This window comes from Notolepis coatsorum (genome assembly GCF_963971535.1).
Source record: "Notolepis coatsorum genome assembly, chromosome: 18".
In the NCBI taxonomy this organism is placed as follows: Eukaryota; Metazoa; Chordata; class Actinopteri; order Aulopiformes; family Paralepididae; genus Notolepis; species Notolepis coatsorum.
Window position 1 is genome coordinate 25,739,585 of NC_140182.1, and position 18,227 is coordinate 25,757,811.

At 45.5% G+C, this 18,227-nt stretch overlaps 2 protein-coding genes across 3 annotated transcripts in view; one reads left to right on the forward strand and one right to left on the reverse strand.

Moving 5' to 3' along the window:
- Positions 1-460: 460 nt before the first annotated feature.
- LOC311245149 (ER membrane protein complex subunit 6-like) lies at positions 461-4,506 on the forward strand. Its single transcript, XM_084334949.1, has 2 exons — positions 461-594; positions 1,785-4,506. Exon 2 carries the CDS (start codon positions 1,799-1,801, stop codon positions 2,129-2,131), a length of 333 nt encoding a protein of 110 aa, XP_084191075.1. The 5' UTR covers positions 461-594; positions 1,785-1,798; the 3' UTR covers positions 2,132-4,506.
- Positions 4,507-4,890: 384 nt separating this feature from the next.
- The window catches only part of pierce1 (piercer of microtubule wall 1), a 40,097-nt gene continuing 26,760 nt past the window's right edge, over positions 4,891-18,227 (reverse strand). Inside the window, exons 1-2 of one of the 2 annotated variants that reach the window (XM_084334619.1) lie at positions 7,645-7,714; positions 4,891-5,332 (exon numbers count right to left, since the gene is read on the reverse strand). In XM_084334619.1, the coding sequence (XP_084190745.1) occupies positions 4,989-5,327 (339 nt within the window). In that variant the 5' untranslated portion in view covers positions 5,328-5,332; positions 7,645-7,714 and the 3' untranslated portion in view covers positions 4,891-4,988. Of the gene's footprint in view, positions 5,333-7,644; positions 7,715-18,227 lie in introns of those variants that run through there. The other variant, XM_084334618.1, reaches the window with a different exon arrangement.

Here is an 18,227-nt window from a genome sequence, read left to right on the forward strand (position 1 = left end):
GTATATTTCTCTCCCACCCACCCACCCCTTCCTAATGTACAGTCCCCTCCCCATCATATGTATATACTCTGTTAGGATATAGGGGTAACAGTACTGTATATTTGAATACCGTTTATGTCACAAATGTATCAGTACTAAATACCTATATGTCCCTATGCCATAAATGTCATGTATGTTGTGTATGTCATAAATGTCTATATGAATTGAAAATGGGGGACCCTGATGGAAACAAGACAAACGTCTTTCTCAGGTCTGCATCCCCTTAACAATTGTATGTATTGAGCCGTACTGTATTGTACCCATTCTGCAATCTGTTAAATAAAGTTTTCATTAATTCATTCATTCATTCATTCATTCATTCATTCATTATTCATTCATTCATGCATTCATTCATTCACTCCTCTTCTTCGGGAACGGAGTAGGACTCGTTTCAACCTGCGGGGGGCAGCAACGTGCCAGAGTCGCGCCCAGTCTGGCGGAAATGGAAAATAACACACATAAAACACTTTAGCAAGCTGTTAGCTGAATAGCTGTCTTCCTTTACAAATCTCATCCCGAAATAATCCAGCAAGGGTGGAGAAGAAGGAGACGTTGGTAAGAGTATTTGCCTTCAGCCATATGAAACGCCAAAATTCCCCAAGTTTTCTGTAACAACGAATAGGATGATACATTTATGTGAAGTATGGTTAGCAGCAGGTTAGCAACGTCAGCTAATAGCTAGCTACTGCATCTTATTCAACCACCACAGGCAGACTCGTACCAATACATGGATGGATGTGTTATTATTATTCTTGGCGACACATGAAAAGAGCTTTAGTGTTTGAGGATAACCCATTTATTGAGCCAGGATCGTAGGTAAAATTATGACTGACAATACCCATATGGAAATTAGTTATTTGGCTAGGCTAGGGTGACCATATTTTGATTTCCAAAAAAGAGTACATGCCGCCCCCCCAGCCTCGAGATACTTAATGATACTCAACGTTTACTCAAAGATGCATTATTGTTTTAATATATAAAGTATGCCTCCTCTGTAAGGATATACAATTATTATTTATATTATTTTACTGTATATAACACAACAATATCTCAGTCTCTATAACCAAAGACACACCAAACCAAAGTTACTCAACAATCAACATGCTTGATTATGCCTAGAATTATCTGACAAATCTCAATGGCACAATAATAACTTAAAAATCAACCTGTAACAAAATAATAGCTCTCTTTTCAAGTCTTACTGGACAAAAATAAATAACAAAATATATGAAATTATAGAAAATCCAGTTAACAAATATCTCTTTGTATCTTGTCAACATCTGTATCGTCCTCAATGCCTGGGAACAATGACAGCCACCTTGTCTTGCTGTGAGAAAGCATTATCCTTCTGTATTCAATGTCATTGTCAACTAAATCACAGTACTCCTTCAGGCTCTCAGTGCGCACAGTGTAAATGTGGAAGTACTGGTAGATTTTGAACATGATATTCTCAAGGTCAACATCTATTGTGTCTGCCCCATGATGAACACAATTATGCAATATGTGTGCTGGGCAACCCACACCGATCAGTGTTGTTCTGCAGCAACCTCTTCAAATTTGCAAACACATTCTTTCCCCCTTCATCACGTCGGATTCCTCCAAGGTTTGTGTTGCAATTGTCGCCAGTAAATGCAATGCATTTTTTCAGACAAATGTTTTTTTTTGCCATGTTTCAATGAGCTATTGTGCAATGGTTTCTGCTGTCTGATTTGGTGTATTTAACCATTTTACCATTTCTTTTGCAGCACCTCCTCCTGACATGGCGTCGGTTGTAGCCAGACGCGAAGGACCGCAGTTCACCAGCGAGTCAGCCGTCCGGGGCAACGCTGCCTTGCTCGACTACTGCCGCACCTCCGTGTCGGCGCTGTCCGGGGCCACGGCAGGCGTCCTCGGCCTGTCCGGACTACACGGCTTCGCCTTCTACTTCCTGGCCTCCTTCCTCCTCTCCCTGCTGCTCGTCCTCAAGGCGGGACGCTGGTGGAGCCGGTTCTTCCACTCCAAGAGGCTGTTTTTCACCGGGGGGCTGGCCGGAGGTCTATGCACCTACGTCCTGGCCTGGACGTTCCTCTACGGGATGGTGCACGTGTACTAATGACACGTGACACGAGGCCCAGACTAACCCTTATGCCTTGTCTCTCCATTAGCTATGGCTGGGGCTAGCCATGGTCTAGCATGGTATGGTATGCTTGAGTTTGTGTCTCCATTGCGTTTCTCGTACACTCTCTTCGGTTGCTAGGCAACCTTCTGAAATTCACATCAGGAACTGGTACGCGAGTGCAACCGTCCGTGACGATACAGTCATCAGTCCCGGCCGGATTTGGCCCGGGTTGCGAAAGGTGTCCGTCTCAGACCGGTTCGGCTAGCCGCTAGATTCTGAGGATGATGGAGATGCTCACTCACTGTGTGCCAGACAGACCACAAAAACGGCTAAACCCTGGCTAGTGGAGACGAGGCGTTAGTTAACTCTAATCAGGGAGATGCACTTCTTTAACCCTTGCACTACCACACTACAGAAGGTTAACCTTTCACCACCACACTACAGACAGTTAACCGTCTGTAGTGTGGTAGTGAAAGGGTTAACCCTTTGTCGTGTGGCAGTGAAAGGGTTAACCTTCTGTATTGTCGCAGTGAAAGGGTTAACCCTTTGGTAGTGTGGTAGTGAAAGGGTTAACTAGGCGGCCTTTTTTTTTTTTTTTTTTTTTTTTTTAATGAATTGATTAATATGGTTAGTTTTTCAGATGAATATGGTTATTTGTTCAGATTACTGCTTAACATAGATTTTGCCCCTCCCCCCACTGGGGACAATCCAGTATTTACGACTGGCAGACGATCTCACCAGTGGACTTTGAACTCTGACCTACGAAGTCGATACTGTGGATGTTGTCAATCTGTCCTGACCGACCTCATTCACCTCGCCAGTACCACCATCTTTTTTTTCTCACATCACCACATGGACGCATTTCAACGAGCAGATGATTCCCTTCCGTGTATTTCAAAACACGGAAAACGACGGTGGTGAGAAGCGAGTCTGGTCGCCGTGAGTTTGACCTGTTGCTTTGTTACGCTTCTTCAAGTGCCGTTTTTCTGCATCCCATACCTCACATTAGGGCTGACATTAGCATCAGAGAAGTGAATCATTTCTAAGGTTTTCATAACTGAATAAATAAACGCAATTTTGTTAACCCTTTCACTACCAAATGGTGCGACAATACAGAAGGTTAACCGTCTGTAGTGTGGTAGTGAAAGGTTAACCTTCTGTAGTGTGGTAGTGAAAGGGTTAAACATATTCTTGGCTTACGTTTGGTTCGGTGTCTAAAAATAATTTCGTTTTCATTCATGACTAGAGATAAGAATGACAGTAAATGTATTATGCAGGCTCTGCAAGCAAACCCCCCCTCCTCTGAAATTGCATAGTGCAGCTTTAACTATTTGACCCATTATAATGGTATATCTGAAGCCGTGAGTCAGACTGTGACACATCTGTCCATAATGTTGGAAGGAATAATGAATAATCTGCAAAATTGTGAGCGTTCATAATGCAGACGCCATAAATATATTACCCTGTAGAACACTGCCCTCTGCTGGTGTAAATAAGGTACTAACAGCTGACCCTGTCCTACGAACCTAGGAAGCCACATGAACCTTCCAAATCCTTTACAGATTGGAGGGAGATTTCACTTTAGTAGAACTTGACTCAAGTTTCAGCAGTCTTGACTCGTTGTAAGAGCATGTACTAGTAAGTTAGAAACGCCACCATTCATCCCAGGTGTCGGGCTCCTCATTCACTTCCATTCTAAATATAGTACTTCTGAAATATAAACTAACTACTGATTGATTGATTGATTGATTGATTGAAAAATGTTATTAACAGATTGCAGAATGGGTACAATACAGTACAGCTCAATACACACAATTGTTAAGGGGATGCAGACTAGGGATGGGCGTGAGTAATCAATTACTCGTCGTAGCTATGAGAAAAATCGGGGGGGGGGGGGGAATCGAAATTATAAATTCTTATGATTTAAAAAAAAATAACATATCTTTTCACATGTATGTGTAAGATTTTAACTGTTTGTTGGTTTCCTTAAACATATATACGTGAATGAACAAATAAGTTAAAAAAAATATATATCTAATTATATATTTTTTTTAAAGTTTTTTTCCCCTTTTCGAGTAATACACGATCAATCGAGTATAGCATGCGATCAATCGATCTGGATTTTTCTTTAAAATGCCCATCCCTAATGCAGACCTAGAAAGACTTTCGTCTTGTTTACATCAGGGTCCCCCATTTTCAATTCATCACACTGTACATTGGATTATCGACGAAACCTTACTTGGTCCCAAGAAGAGGGTCTTGTGTGTTATTGGGTTAGGACATTTACTGTACATTGGAGGGGGTTGGGTTAGGACATTTACAGGGGCCAGTTTCTGCTGTGAAGATTTCAATAAAACAGACAATTCGGAGTCAAAGGTATGTGTTTGTTTTAGCATTTGATGTGTGTTTACAGATGTGTTACCTTAAAATAAAAAAGCAGATCCGGTCAGTTTGTAGGTTTGAGTGTTTGATGCAGATACAGATACACACACAGGATAGACGTGACCCAAGACAACGGGACAGAATGAATGAAAACTTTATTTAACAGATTGCAGAATGGGTACAATATATAGTACGGCTCAATATACACAATTGTTAAGGGGATGCAGACCAGAGAAAGACGTTTGTCTTGTTTACATCAGGGTCCCCCATTTTCAATTCCTAGAGAAAGTGACAGAAAGTGTAACTTACTGTATCCCTCTTTTATTAATTATCCACTCTTTAGTTTGTACGTGACATTACACGCTAAGCAAACCGACAGAGAACCAAGTATTTACTCAATGAATAGTCTTTATTAATTATCCATTCTATACTCAATGAATAGTCCACGTGTCTGTGATTGCACCAGAACTCAGAGTGTGTGCTGCAGGTTGACGTTGTCGTGCACCCGGCTCCGGTCCGTGGCCGTGTTCAGCGACCGGTCCCGGTACATGCCGCACTTCGCGAGGGGATCCGTGAAGCTCTGGGACCGTGGGTGGTAGCTGCAGGGCGACGTTTCAGCGGTGGGGGGGCGCATGCCGTACTGGTTGGAGGTGGTCTTGTAGAGGCGGTTCTGGGGCTTGGCCCACGGTACGGACGAAGCTTCTTCCATCGCGGGGACCGTCGTGCTGCAGGTGAACACCGGGTTCCCGCTGTTGACGACGCCGCGGGGGGTCACTGCTTCCTGCTGCTGCTGCTGAGAGGCTGACATCTTGTCTAAAGAATGGATGATTGATTGATTGACATTTTTATTAACAGATTGCAGAATGGGTACAATACAGTACGGCTCAATACACACAGTTGTTAAGGGGATGCAGACCAGAGAAAGACTTTCGTCTTGTTTACATCACACACATAATAAACCTCTCCATAAAACAGGGACACGTCCCCAAGGACTTCAAAATTGCGAGGGTGAACCCTCTGCACAAAAAGAGCAGCAAATTAGACCCAGGCAACTACCGCCCTGTTTCTATTCTCACCTCCATCTCGAAAGTCTGGACGCGGGCAAATACTGCGGCATGGTCATGCTGGACCTACAAAAGGCCTTCGACACTGTCAATCACTCCATTCTGATTGACTATCATGATAGTCTATCAGTGAGCTGGATGCAATCCTACCTTGAGGGGAGGGAACAGATGGTGGAGGTAAACGGTACACTATCCCCCCCCCCTCACAGTGAGCTGTGGTGTTCCACAAGGAAGCATACTAGGACTGCTACTGTTCCTAATTTATGCAAATGACATGTCGTCAGCTTGTGACTGCAACTTGTTCCTGTTTGCGGACGACTCAGCCCTGCTGGTCTCTGACAAGAACAAGTTACAGCCAGGTTGAAAAAACCTTCAGCTCGGAACTAGGCAGAATCTGCATATGGCTCGCTGATAACAAACTATCATTACACATGGGCAAAACAGAGTCCATTCTCTTCGGTTCAAATAACAACCATACTAGGTAATTTACTGTACATTAGAGGGGGTGGGGGGGGAAACACTGTACAAACAAGCATAACTGTACATTGGAATATTTACAAAACCATACTAGGTAAATGACATTGGAGGGGGTTGGGTTAGGACATTTGCAGGGGCCAGTTTCGAATTGCAGTCTCCCGTAGGTGTTCTTTGAGAGTGGTTTTGAAAGTGGGTAGTGATTCACATTCCTTTACAGCTGTGGGTAGGGCGTTTCACATTGATGTGGCATAATTGCGAAACGTGTTTAGTCCCTTGTTTGAGCCGAATCTGGGTTTAACATGATTTGTGGAGCTCCCTCTGGTGTTGTGATCGTGGTATTCACTGACCTTTGGGAAGTATTTTGACATGTACATGGGTACCTTGGTCGTGTAGTGTATCTTGTAGACCAGGCCCATTGCAAGTTGCTGTACTCTGTCGTCTACTCTAAGCCATCCTATAGGTTGTCAAAGTGGGCAGGGGTGAGGTGGGTTCTAGGAGTCAGGTCAAGCAGTAGTCTGACCAGTTTGTTTTGAGATGTTTGTAATTTTGTTTTTAGTGCCTTTGAGGTGCTTTGGTACCATGAGGTGCTAGCATAGTCGTAGTACCCTTGAATGGGTGCTCCTGCCAGAGTCTTCAGGGTATTCTTGTTTACCAGAGAGGAGATCCGGTACAATAATCGAGTTTGTTGGTTGACTTTTTTTATTACATTGGATGCCATTTTGTCACAGGAAAGATTAGCCTCTAAGATGGAACCCAGGTAGGTAATTTCATCTTTCCTTGTGACAATATTGTCACCCACTGTAACTGAGAAGCCGTCGGTCTTGCTGAGTTTGTTATTTGAAACGAACACCTACGGGAGACTGCAATTCGAAACTGGCCCCTGTAAAAGGTCCTAACCCAACCCCCTCCAATGTACAGTAAATTACCAAGTATGGTTTTGTCAATATTCCAATGTACAGTTTTGCTTGTACAGTTTCAACCTGTAACTTGTTCTTGTCAGTGACCAGCAGGGCTGAGTCATCCGCAAACAGGAACAAGTTGCAGTCACAAGCTGACGACATGTCATTTGCATAAATTAGGAACAGTAGCGGTCCTAGTATGCTTCCTTGTGGAACACCACAGCTCACTGGGAGGGGGGGGGGGGTAGGGTACCGTTTACCTCCACCATCTGTTCTCTCCCCTCCAGGTAGGATTGTATCCAGCTCACTGATCACTGATAGACTATCAAAACCAATTGCTTTTAGCTTGGCAATCAGAATGGAGTGATTGACAGTGTCAAAGGCCTTTTGTAGGTCCAGCATGACCATGCCGCAGTATTTGCCCGCGTCCACCTCTTGTTTGATGTGGTCGTTCAAATAGAGAAAGCATGTGTCAGTAGAGTGGGATGTTCTGAAGCCAGATTGGAATTCGTAGATTAGATTTTTTTCCGCAAGGTACTTTTCGACCTGTTCGTATACTATTTTTTCCATGACTTTCGAGATGGAGGTAAGGATAGATTATTGTCGTTATACACAGTACAACGAAAATAAGTAACAAACTGTATGGTGTATATATCGTGGCAGCACAGTAATGTTAATAACTTACCTAAATTGGATAAAACGTTGGCCAAATAGTTTACAAACGAATCTCCATTCGACAGTGAATCTGTTATTGTCTGTTGCATAGCAACGGGTGGGTTGTGTCTAGATGCTGCACGCAGAGCTGTCTCTACGCCCGACGCGCCCGTACGACGTCACATCCTGCTAAACAGTGGAACCAGAGATATAAAGCCTTTATATTATAAAATATATTTATAAAGCCTTTATATTATGTCTGAGTGGAACGGCGTCCCCCTCTCTCTCAATACTACGTTCGTTTGGGAAGTTGGAAGTGGGAAACTCATCATCTCCTCCAACCTACGTGCGTCCAGAGCTACAAAGTCGGACGAAACGACTCTCACGCTAAACTTTTAATGCAATTTTGATTGATTGATTGATTGATTGATTGAAAACTTTATTAACAAATTGCAGAATGGGTACAATACAGTACAGCTCAATACAACAACTGCTAAGAGGATGAATAGATTAATCTAATCAAATGTTGCACTTGACGTCATCAAGCAGCGACTTGTCTTGCAGCACACAAGCAGAAGCAGAACGTACGTTAGAGGAACATGTGAGGTATGGTTACATATTTTTCATTAATTAAACAATACATTTCATGAATGTTAATGGTAGCGGTGTTGAAAATGATGTAAGTAGCTTCATTGCCTCCATTGTAGACTAAGTTATATCCCATTATCCTGCAGCGAGGGCCTGGATACGTTACTACCGTTTACTGAGCTAAATGTTATATAACAACAACACAGCGGCTAGTTACTTGCAACGAATAATTATGTCATTGAGGTTGTATCCGTCCTTGTATCATGTTACATATATATATATATATATATATATATATATATATATATATATATATATATAAGGTTACTTTAGGTAGCTACGTTAGTCACTTCAGCTAGAACTTTAGAATGGCTGATATTCCATACAGTACAATACATTAGATTAGATTCAAATATATTGTCATCATACTAAACAGCACAAGTACAGTACAAAGAAAATAAATTTGGCATCCAACCAGAGTGCAAATGTAACAGTAAAGTACAATGTACAGGTGATTAAACTGGATATAAAATATATTAAGAGTACTACTGAGTAATAGTGCTATGATGTATGTAAATGGTGCATTTATATAGCGCTTTTATCCAAAGTGCTTTACAATTTCTTCCTCACATTTGACCCATTCAATCACACATTCACACACAGATGGCAGTTAAATATATATATGGTAAATAATATAAATATATATACATGGTATACAGCATTGGCTGAAGAGTGAGTGAACATGAATTACAGTAACAGGCTACAGCCACAGAGAGATAGAACAGTGGTTTTCAAACTTGTTTCGCTTGTACTCCTTAGTAATGTATTTCTGCATTACCCCCTTGACCCAGTCATATCTTCTAGCCCATTTATTGTATATTTCTTGTTGTAACCTGGGAAATGGCATCATATTAATGTTGCCTAGAAAATATGGTGTTCATCCGTGGGTTTCTATAGATGTGTTGCTGTGATCCAAGTTCATCCAACTTAGCGTTTATTATTTATACATTTTTAAGACATCTTGTTGCGTACCCCTTGCAGTACTCCCATGTACCTGCCTCAGAGGTTACATTGCTGGCCCTGGGTCGTGGCTAGAGGGATCTGTATTTCGTAGATTTTTCTCCTGAAAAGGTGTTTATAAACCTAACTAATTGTCCTTAACCCTAATCTTACAAGTATGAATGAATGAAAACGTTTATTTAAAATGGACACCACAGCTACATTGGACCAGTCACAAACGCGTGATTACGAAACCTAGCTGCATTTCTCGGAGACGCTCTCTGATTGGCACTGACTGACGCTCTCTGATTGGCCACTGACGCGTTTGCTCAATCCGTGACGAGCTGTGTCTTTGCCCATTTCCACGTCAAACAGCCTGCAAACTACCTGGCGTTCTATCGCCATGCTCTAAGACAAACTCTAACCTTAACCAACTTCGAAAGAGTGCCTAAGCTTAACCGTCGAAAGAACTTGCCGTCACGCTCTAGGACAAACTCTAACCTTAACCAACTTCGAAGAGTGCCTAAGCTTAACCAGTGTAGAAACAGGCGTCGGCCAATCAGAGAGCGTCTCAGAGAAATGCGGCTAGGTTTCGTAATCACGCGTCACAAACAGTGGACAGACCAGATGTGCCGTTTTGCGTGTTCATAGCTAGTTTTCAACACTAGTCCATTGAGGCTTTTCTAAAATATAGAATAAAATTAACAGCAAAATACAGAATTAAAATCACAAATCAGAACAAATAATACCAGAGCAAGAGTCCATGATCAAAATAACAAAACCAGTCCACGTCTATGTGAGCAGCACTGATGGTTTGATTTCAGCCATACCTTGAGTCCTCTGCTGAAGACGTTGGCATTGGACTCCAGTTTTAAGCCAGTAGGCAGAGAGTTCCATAAGTTTGCCCCGTTAACAGAGAAGGCAGACTGTCCAAACGAACTCTTGCACATGGGAACAGTACAGTCACCATTATTGGAAGCTTGTGTGTTAGTAGAGTCTGTAGTACCGTCAAACAGTGACCTCTACTGGACAAAAGAGCCCCTCTAGGTGCTTTGTTTACATTTGTTTTTATCTGATGTATGGGTTGCTTGCTAGAAAGATATGGGTCTAAAAATTAACAACATAGTTCTCAATATAGTACTTGAAGCACGGGCCTGTAAACTGACAACATAGTTCTCAATATAGTACTTGAAGCACGGGCCTGTAAACTGACAACATAGTTCTCAATATAGTACTTGAAGCACGGGCCTGTAAACTGACAACATAGTTCTCAATATAGTACTTGAAGCACGGGCCTGTAAACTGACAACATAGTTCTCACTATAGTACTTGAAGCACGGGCCTATAAACTGACAACATAGTTCTCAATATAGTACTTGAAGCACGGGCCTGTAAACTGACAACATAGTTCTCAATATAGTACTTGAAGCACGGGCCTGTAAACTGACAACATAGTTCTCAATATAGTACTTGAAGCACGGGCCTGTAAACTGACAACATAGTCTTTGAAGCATGTAGACGGCACAGTGACAGAGGACACGATGGGGCGAGACCGATAGACCGACGAGGCAGGTTCAGCCAGGTGAGGTGCGCCAACCGGCCTCCACATAGCCAGGGGTCAGGGGCCAGGCTTGTCTCAGGGGTCAAGTGCCAGGCTTGTCTCGGGTCAAGGGCCAAGCTTTTCTCAGGGGTCAGGCTTGTTGACAGAGTCAACAGGGGGCCGGGGCCCTAACAGCTCTCCATAACAGCTCTCTCTAACAGCTCTCTCTAACAGCTCTCCATAACAGCTCTCTCTAACAGCTCTCTCTAACAGCTCTCCATAACAGCTCTCTCTAACAGCTCTCTCTAACAGCTCTCCCTAACAGCTCTCTCTAACAGCTCTCTCTAACAGCTCTCTCTAACAGCTCTCCCTAACAGCTCTCCCTAACAGCTCTCTCTAACAGCTCTCTCTAACAGCTCTCCCTAACAGCTCTCCCTAACAGCTCTCTCTAACAGCTCTCTCTAACAGCTCTCTCTAACAGCTCTCTCTAACAGCTCTCTCTAACAGCCCTCCCTAACAGCTCTCTCTAACAGCTCTCTCTAACAGCTCTCTCTAACAGCTCTCCCTAACAGCTCTCTCTAACAGCTCTCTCTAACAGCTCTCTCTAACAGCTCTCCCTAACAGCTCTCCCTAACAGCTCTCCCTAACAGCTCTCTCTAACAGCTCTCCCTAACAGCTCTCTCTAACAGCCCTCACTAACAGCTCTCCCTAACAGCTCTCCCTAACAGCTCTCCCTAACAGCTCTCCCTAACAGCTCTCCTCTCCCTAACAGCTCTCTCTAACAGCTCTCCCTAACAGCTCTCCCTAACAGCTCTCCCTAACAGCTCTCTCTAACAGCTCTCTCTAACAGCTCTCTCTAACAGCTCTCCCTAACAGCTCTCCCTAACAGCTCTCTCTAACAGCTCTCTCTAACAGCTCTCCCTAACAGCTCTCACTAACAGCTCTCTCTAACAGCTCTCTCTAACAGCTCTCTCTAACAGCTCTCCCTAACAGCTCTCCCTAACAGCTCTCCCTAACAGCTCTCCCTAACAGCTCTCCCTAACAGCTCTCCCTAACAGCTCTCTCTAACAGCTCTCCCTAACAGCTCTCCCTAACAGCTCTCCCTAACAGCTCTCCCTAACAGCTCTCCCTAACAGCTCTCCCTAACAGCTCTCCCTAACAGCTCTCCCTAACAGCTCTCTCTAACAGCTCTCCCTAACAGCTCTCCCTAACAGCTCTCTCTAACAGCTCTCCCTAACAGCTCTCCCTAACAGCTCTCCCTAACAGCTCTCCCTAACAGCTCTCACTAACAGCTCTCCCTAACAGCTCTCTCTAACAGCTCTCCCTAACAGCTCTCCTCTCCCTAACAGCTCTCTCTAACAGCTCTCTCTAACAGCTCTCCCTAACAGCTCTCCCTAACAGCTCTCTCTAACAGCTCTCCCTAACAGCTCTCCCTAACAGCTCTCACTAACAGCTCTCTCTAACAGCTCTCCCTAACAGCTCTCCCTAACAGCTCTCTCTAACAGCTCTCACTAACAGCTCTCCCTAACAGCTCTCCCTAACAGCTCTCTCTAACAGCTCTCCCTAACAGCTCTCCCTAACAGCTCTCTCTAACAGCTCTCCCTAACAGCTCTCCCTAACAGCTCTCCCTAACAGCTCTCCCTAACAGCTCTCCCTAACAGCTCTCACTAACAGCTCTCCCTAACAGCTCTCCCTAACAGCTCTCCTCTCCCTAACAGCTCTCTCTAACAGCTCTCCCTAACAGCTCTCCCTAACAGCTCTCCCTAACAGCTCTCCCTAACAGCTCTCCCTAACAGCTCTCACTAACAGCTCTCCCTAACAGCTCTCCCTAACAGCTCTCCTCTCCCTAACAGCTCTCTCTAACAGCTCTCCCTAACAGCTCTCCCTAACAGCTCTCCCTAACAGCTCTCCCTAACAGCCCTCCCTAACAGCCCTCCCTAACAGCCCTCCCTAACAGCTCTCCCTAACAGCTCTCCCTAACAGCTCTCCCTAACAGCTCTCTCTAACAGCTCTCCCTAACAGCTCTCACTAACAGCTCTCCCTAACAGCTCTCCCTAACAGCTCTCCCTAACAGTTCTCCCTAACAGCTCTCCCTAACAGCTCTCACTAACAGCTCTCACTAACAGCTCTCTCTAACAGCTCTCCCTAACAGCTCTCCCTAACAGCTCTCCCTAACAGCCCTCCCTAACAGCTCTCTCTAACAGCTCTCCCTAACAGCTCTCTCTAACAGCTCTCTCTAACAGCTCTCCCTAACAGCCCTCCCTAACAGCTCTCACTAACAGCTCTCCCTAACAGCTCTCCCTAACAGCTCTCCCTAACAGCTCTCCCTAACAGCTCTCCCTAACAGCTCTCCCTAACAGCTCTCCCTAACAGCTCTCCCTAACAGCTCTCCCTAACAGCTCTCCCTAACAGCCCTCCCTAACAGCTCTCCCTAACAGCCCTCCCTATCTGCTGAAGCTGCTTGACTCCTCCTTGTCGTCCATACCTGCTAGTCTCTGACCCATACCCGTCTCCTGCTCCTAGGCATCTTGACGGTGGCTGGCAGCAGAGAGCAGTCTTGGCCGTGCGTCCCGTCGGGTCAGAGATGGCCATGTGGACCAACGGGATGAACTTCGTCATGGTCAAAGTAGAGGACGGTCAGATCATGCCGACACTCATAGCTGACCAGCCACGGACACCCGTGGTGACGCAACGACCGAGGCCCATAGCTATTCAGCCACAAACACACATAGCTATTCAGCCACAAACACACATAGCTATTCAGCCACAAACACCCATAGCTATTCAGCCACAAACACACATAGCTATTCAGCCTCCGAGGCCCATAGTTCCGCAGCAACGGAGACCCATGGCTGTGAAGAGACAGAGGCCCAGCACTGTGAAGAGACAGAGCCTCTTATCGGCTGAAGACCACATCAAGAACGGTGAGTTTTTATTAAGGAACAGGGCTGGGTTCAACCCAGTTTTAATCAAATCAAAATTTAAATAAAAAATAAAGTAGCTTTAATTAGCCTAATAAATGAGGCTGAACCATATTCTAATTATTAATTCATATTTAATCATGAATGGTATGAGTCAAACCGAATCTTTATATCCAGTGAATTTGTGTCCATGGCCTGGAGAAAGCAGGCGTCAGTCCGTTGGCTAGGAGTCCCCCAGGCAGTCAGTAGGACTGCTAGGACAACTAGAGGCTTCTAACTACTGTTATCAACTTATCTTAGTCCAACTAGAGGCTTCTAACTACTGTTATCATCTTATCTTAGTCCAACTAGAGGCTTCTAACTACTGTTATCATCTTATCTTAGTCCAACTAGAGGCTTCTAACTACTGTTATCATCTTAATCTTATCTTAGTCTAACTAGAGGCTTCTAACTACTGTTATCAACTTATCTTAGTCCAACTAGAGGCTTCTATCTACTGTTATCATCTTATCTTAGTCCAACTAGAGGCTTCTAACTACTGTTATCATCTTATCTTAGTCCACCTAGAGGCTTCCTGCTACTGTAATCATCTTATCTTCTAACTAGATGCGACTTACTATACGTCCCTCCTATGTCACCAAAGTGTCTCAAGCATGCTTAGCTTGGTGAGGCGAAATTAGATCTCTATTAAAGTCTTCTATTTATTCCAAACAAACTGCTGCTACTGGTGACCTAAAACGCATCACTTCCTGTGTGCCAGATCATCTCCCCAGGAATGTCCTACCAGACACTCTTGTGTCCAAGAAGATGAACTGGATATAGATACTATTGTGTTTATCTGTTGGCAATGGAGTGGCAAATTAGAGTTATTTATATGAAATGTTCTAGATTAAACAGGCCATGTAAAAATGTTGTGTCCTGTTCAAATGAGAATGACTTCAGTGAGTTGAATTCATTGGGTTTTTTCTGTTTGTTTTTGAAACCCCTTCTAGAAACAGCAGAGGTGACGGTAGAAGTCAGTGGGGATGAGGACAGCGGTAAGACCTTTCTGTCTTCTGTTTGTCCCCTGTCTCTCTTCTCTGTCTCTCTTTTGTCTCTCTTATCTGTTTCTTCTCTCTCTCTTCTGTCTCTCTTCTGTGTCTCTTTTGTCTCTCTTCTCTGTCTCTCTTCTCTGTTTATTCTCTCTTTCCTCTGTCTCTCTTGTCTTTCTTTGTCTCTCTTCTGTCTCTTCTCTGTCTCTTGTCTCTTATCTCTCCTCTGTCCCTCTTCTCTGTCTCTCTTATCTCTCCTCTGTCTCTTCCATCTCTCATCTGTCTCTCTTTTCTGTCTCTCTTCTGTCTCTCCTCTGTCTCTTTTCTGTCTCTCTTCTGTCTCTTCTCTGTCTCTCTTATCTCTCCCCTCTGTCTCTCTTCTATCTCTTCTATCTCTTCTCTGTCTCTTCTCTGTCTCTCTCTTTTTGTATGTTTTTTTTGTGTGGACCCCAGGAAGACTAGCTGGTTGCTATGGCACCAGCTAATGGGGATCCTTCAAATATATATATATATATATATATATTATAGCACCTGGAAAAGCGCTATATAAGATAGATGTATTATTATTATTATTATTATTATTAACACTTTGATTGTCAGGCAGCAGGGGCCACTGTGGGCCTTCAGTGCCAGCGTTCTATTCAATGGAGAGAATGGCGTGTTTGCAGTGCTAAAAACGATATTTTATATTATAGCTATGGATCTAATAACGCTGTCGATTGTCAGTGGGTTTCTTCCCGTCAACGTGCAAAAAACTGATTATTTTTCATCTATACATTTCCGTTTTATACCGTGGTGAATATGAGTATAGTGGTAGAGTGTTCCTCTAATTCCAGGGAACTCCGTCAAAACAGCCCTTTAGTCAAATCCACTTATCACGTTGCCATTTTTCGCTTGATTATCTAATCCTGAAATTAACGCTAGATTATTGGTATTATGTCTCCTCGTGCATACATGAAAGGGGGGTTGGAGCGGGGCGCAACTCCGTGCTGTGATCACTGCCGACGGGACACAGCACATACACACAGACACAGAGCAATCGCGGGGAAAAAATATCAGATCAACGCAAGATCGGTAATATAGAGTCCTTACCTTGTCTCTGATGTAATGCAAAAAAAAGAATCCAATTATCTGATCGCCATTCCAAGTACTGATCGCGGTAATCCGTCCCACGTTATCCGGCATTGCCAATTTATGAGGCTGTAACTGAGTGGCGAGACTAAACAAAAAAAGACTAAATCGAGACTAAATGAAGACTAAAATGCTCAGACCTGTGTAGTTGACTAAAACTGACTAAACTAAAATAGATGAAGGTGACTAAATATGATAAACGAAAAAGACCATTTGACACATGACTAAGACTAACATTTTAAATAGCTGACGAAATGAACACTGATCTGAGTTCAGCGGAATGTATTTAGTGGAGGACGGCTCTAGTAGCACCAACACCTTCTCTTCTCTCCACACAGGAGAGATGGCGGAGTCGTCTGGCCAAAACACGGCCACCTCAAAATCGGAAGAGGAGGAGGAAGAAGAAGAAGACGACGACGACAACGACGATGATGAAGAGGATGAGAGGCCCCACAAATGCCACCTCTGTGTTATTTATTTCCCCACGGCGGAGCGACTGAAAACCCACCTGAAGTATCACATGGGGAGCAGGTCTTACAGCTGCTCCCTCTGCAGCCTGGAGTTCCTGTGGTCGACGGACCTGAGGATCCACATGAGGAAGCACACGGGAGAGCGTCCGTTCTCCTGCGGCGAGTGCGACGTGGGCTTCACCACGCCGTACTTCCTGAAGTGTCACATAAGGAAGCACGACGAGAAGAGACCCTTCTGCTGCCCCGTCTGCAGCGAGACCTTCCTGACCTTCATGGCCCTGAGGAAGCACCGCGCCGGTCACCGTGGCCAAGACCAGCCTCATCGGTGTCCCCACTGCGAGTGGCGCTCGGCGACCGCGGCCAACCTCAAGGTTCACCTGCGGAGACACGCTGGAGAAAGGCCCCGTTTGAACCGTGAGCGGAGATCTAATCCACGGGGAGAACTGGACGAGCGGAGATCTAATCCACGGGGAGAACCCGACGAGCGGAGATCTAATCCACGGGTAGAACCGGACGAGCGGAGATCTAATCCACACGGAGAACCGGACGAGCGGAGATCTAATCCACAGGGAGAACCGGACGAGCGGAGATCTAATCCACACGGAGAACCGGACGAGCGGAGATCTAATCCACAGGGAGAACCGGACGAGCGGAGATCTAATCCACGGGGAGAACCTGACGAGCGGAGATCTAATCCACGGGGAGAACCGGACGAGCGGAGATCTAATCCACGGGGAGAACCGGACGAGCGGAGATCTAATCCACGGGGAGAACCTGACGAGCGTAGATCTAATCCACGGGGAGAACCGGACCAGCGGAGATCGAATCTACTGGGAGAACCAGACGAGTGGAGATATAATCTAATGGGAGAACCTGACGTGGAAACGTGCATCGATCCTCGGAGCAGAGATGATGTCGGCCCCCACTGCTCAGAATGTACGCTGGGGTTTTCCACCCAGAGAGAGCTGGAGAGACACCGGAGAGACGAACACTTCCGTCGGCCTCATCCCTGCCACGTCTGTGGGACGTGTTTCTCAAGCCCGGGTCTTCTCAAATCACACCCGTCGTCGTGTCACGCCGCGCACGAAAGCCCTCTTTCCCGTTCCGCGTGTTCTCAAAGCGTTGCCTCCTCCACGGCTGCGCCGAAGTCGCAACGACGCGCGGACGTTCACGACGTCCGGAGGCCCTCGTCCTGCCCCGTGTGTTCCAGGCAGTTCCGGCGACCGTCCGACTTGACGTCGCACAGGAGGGCGCACACCGGCGTGAGGCCGTACCCCTGCTCCGTCTGCGCCAGGCGCTTCCGCCGGCCGTCCGATGTCAAGGCGCACGTGAGGACGCGCGCTCCTCCGGGGAGGCCAGGGGACGAGGGTTCGCACGGGTGCGACCACTGTGAGACGAGTTTCCCGACCGATCGGGAGCTTAAGACGCACGTGGAGAGACACAAGACTCAGTGCTGCTCCACTTGTGGTAAAAGGTTTCTTCACCTGTTTGACCTGGAGGCACACGCGAGGACACACGCGGGGGAGAAGCCCTACCTCTGCACGGAATGTAATAAGAGTTTCACCAAGAGGAGCTATTTCGAAGACCACAGGAGGAAGCACACCGATGAGTACGAGAAGCCCTTCCCGTGCACAGAATGCAGCGAGAGTTTCCTGGAAGAGATCGGCTTGGAGAACCACAGGAGGAGAAAGCACACGGACGAGTATCACTGCTTCGACTGCAATCAAAGTTTTTCCCAGACGATGGAACGAGACGCGCACAGGGAGTTCCACGCCGGACCCAAGCCTTTCCACTGCGCCGACTGTGGCGGCGGGTTTTCGACCACCAGAGGTTTGCAGAATCACAAGCAACCTCGCGCAGAAGGGGACGTCCATTACTGTTGCTTACAGTGTGAGGAGAAGTGTGCGACTTCGTGCGACTTGACTCTCCACAAG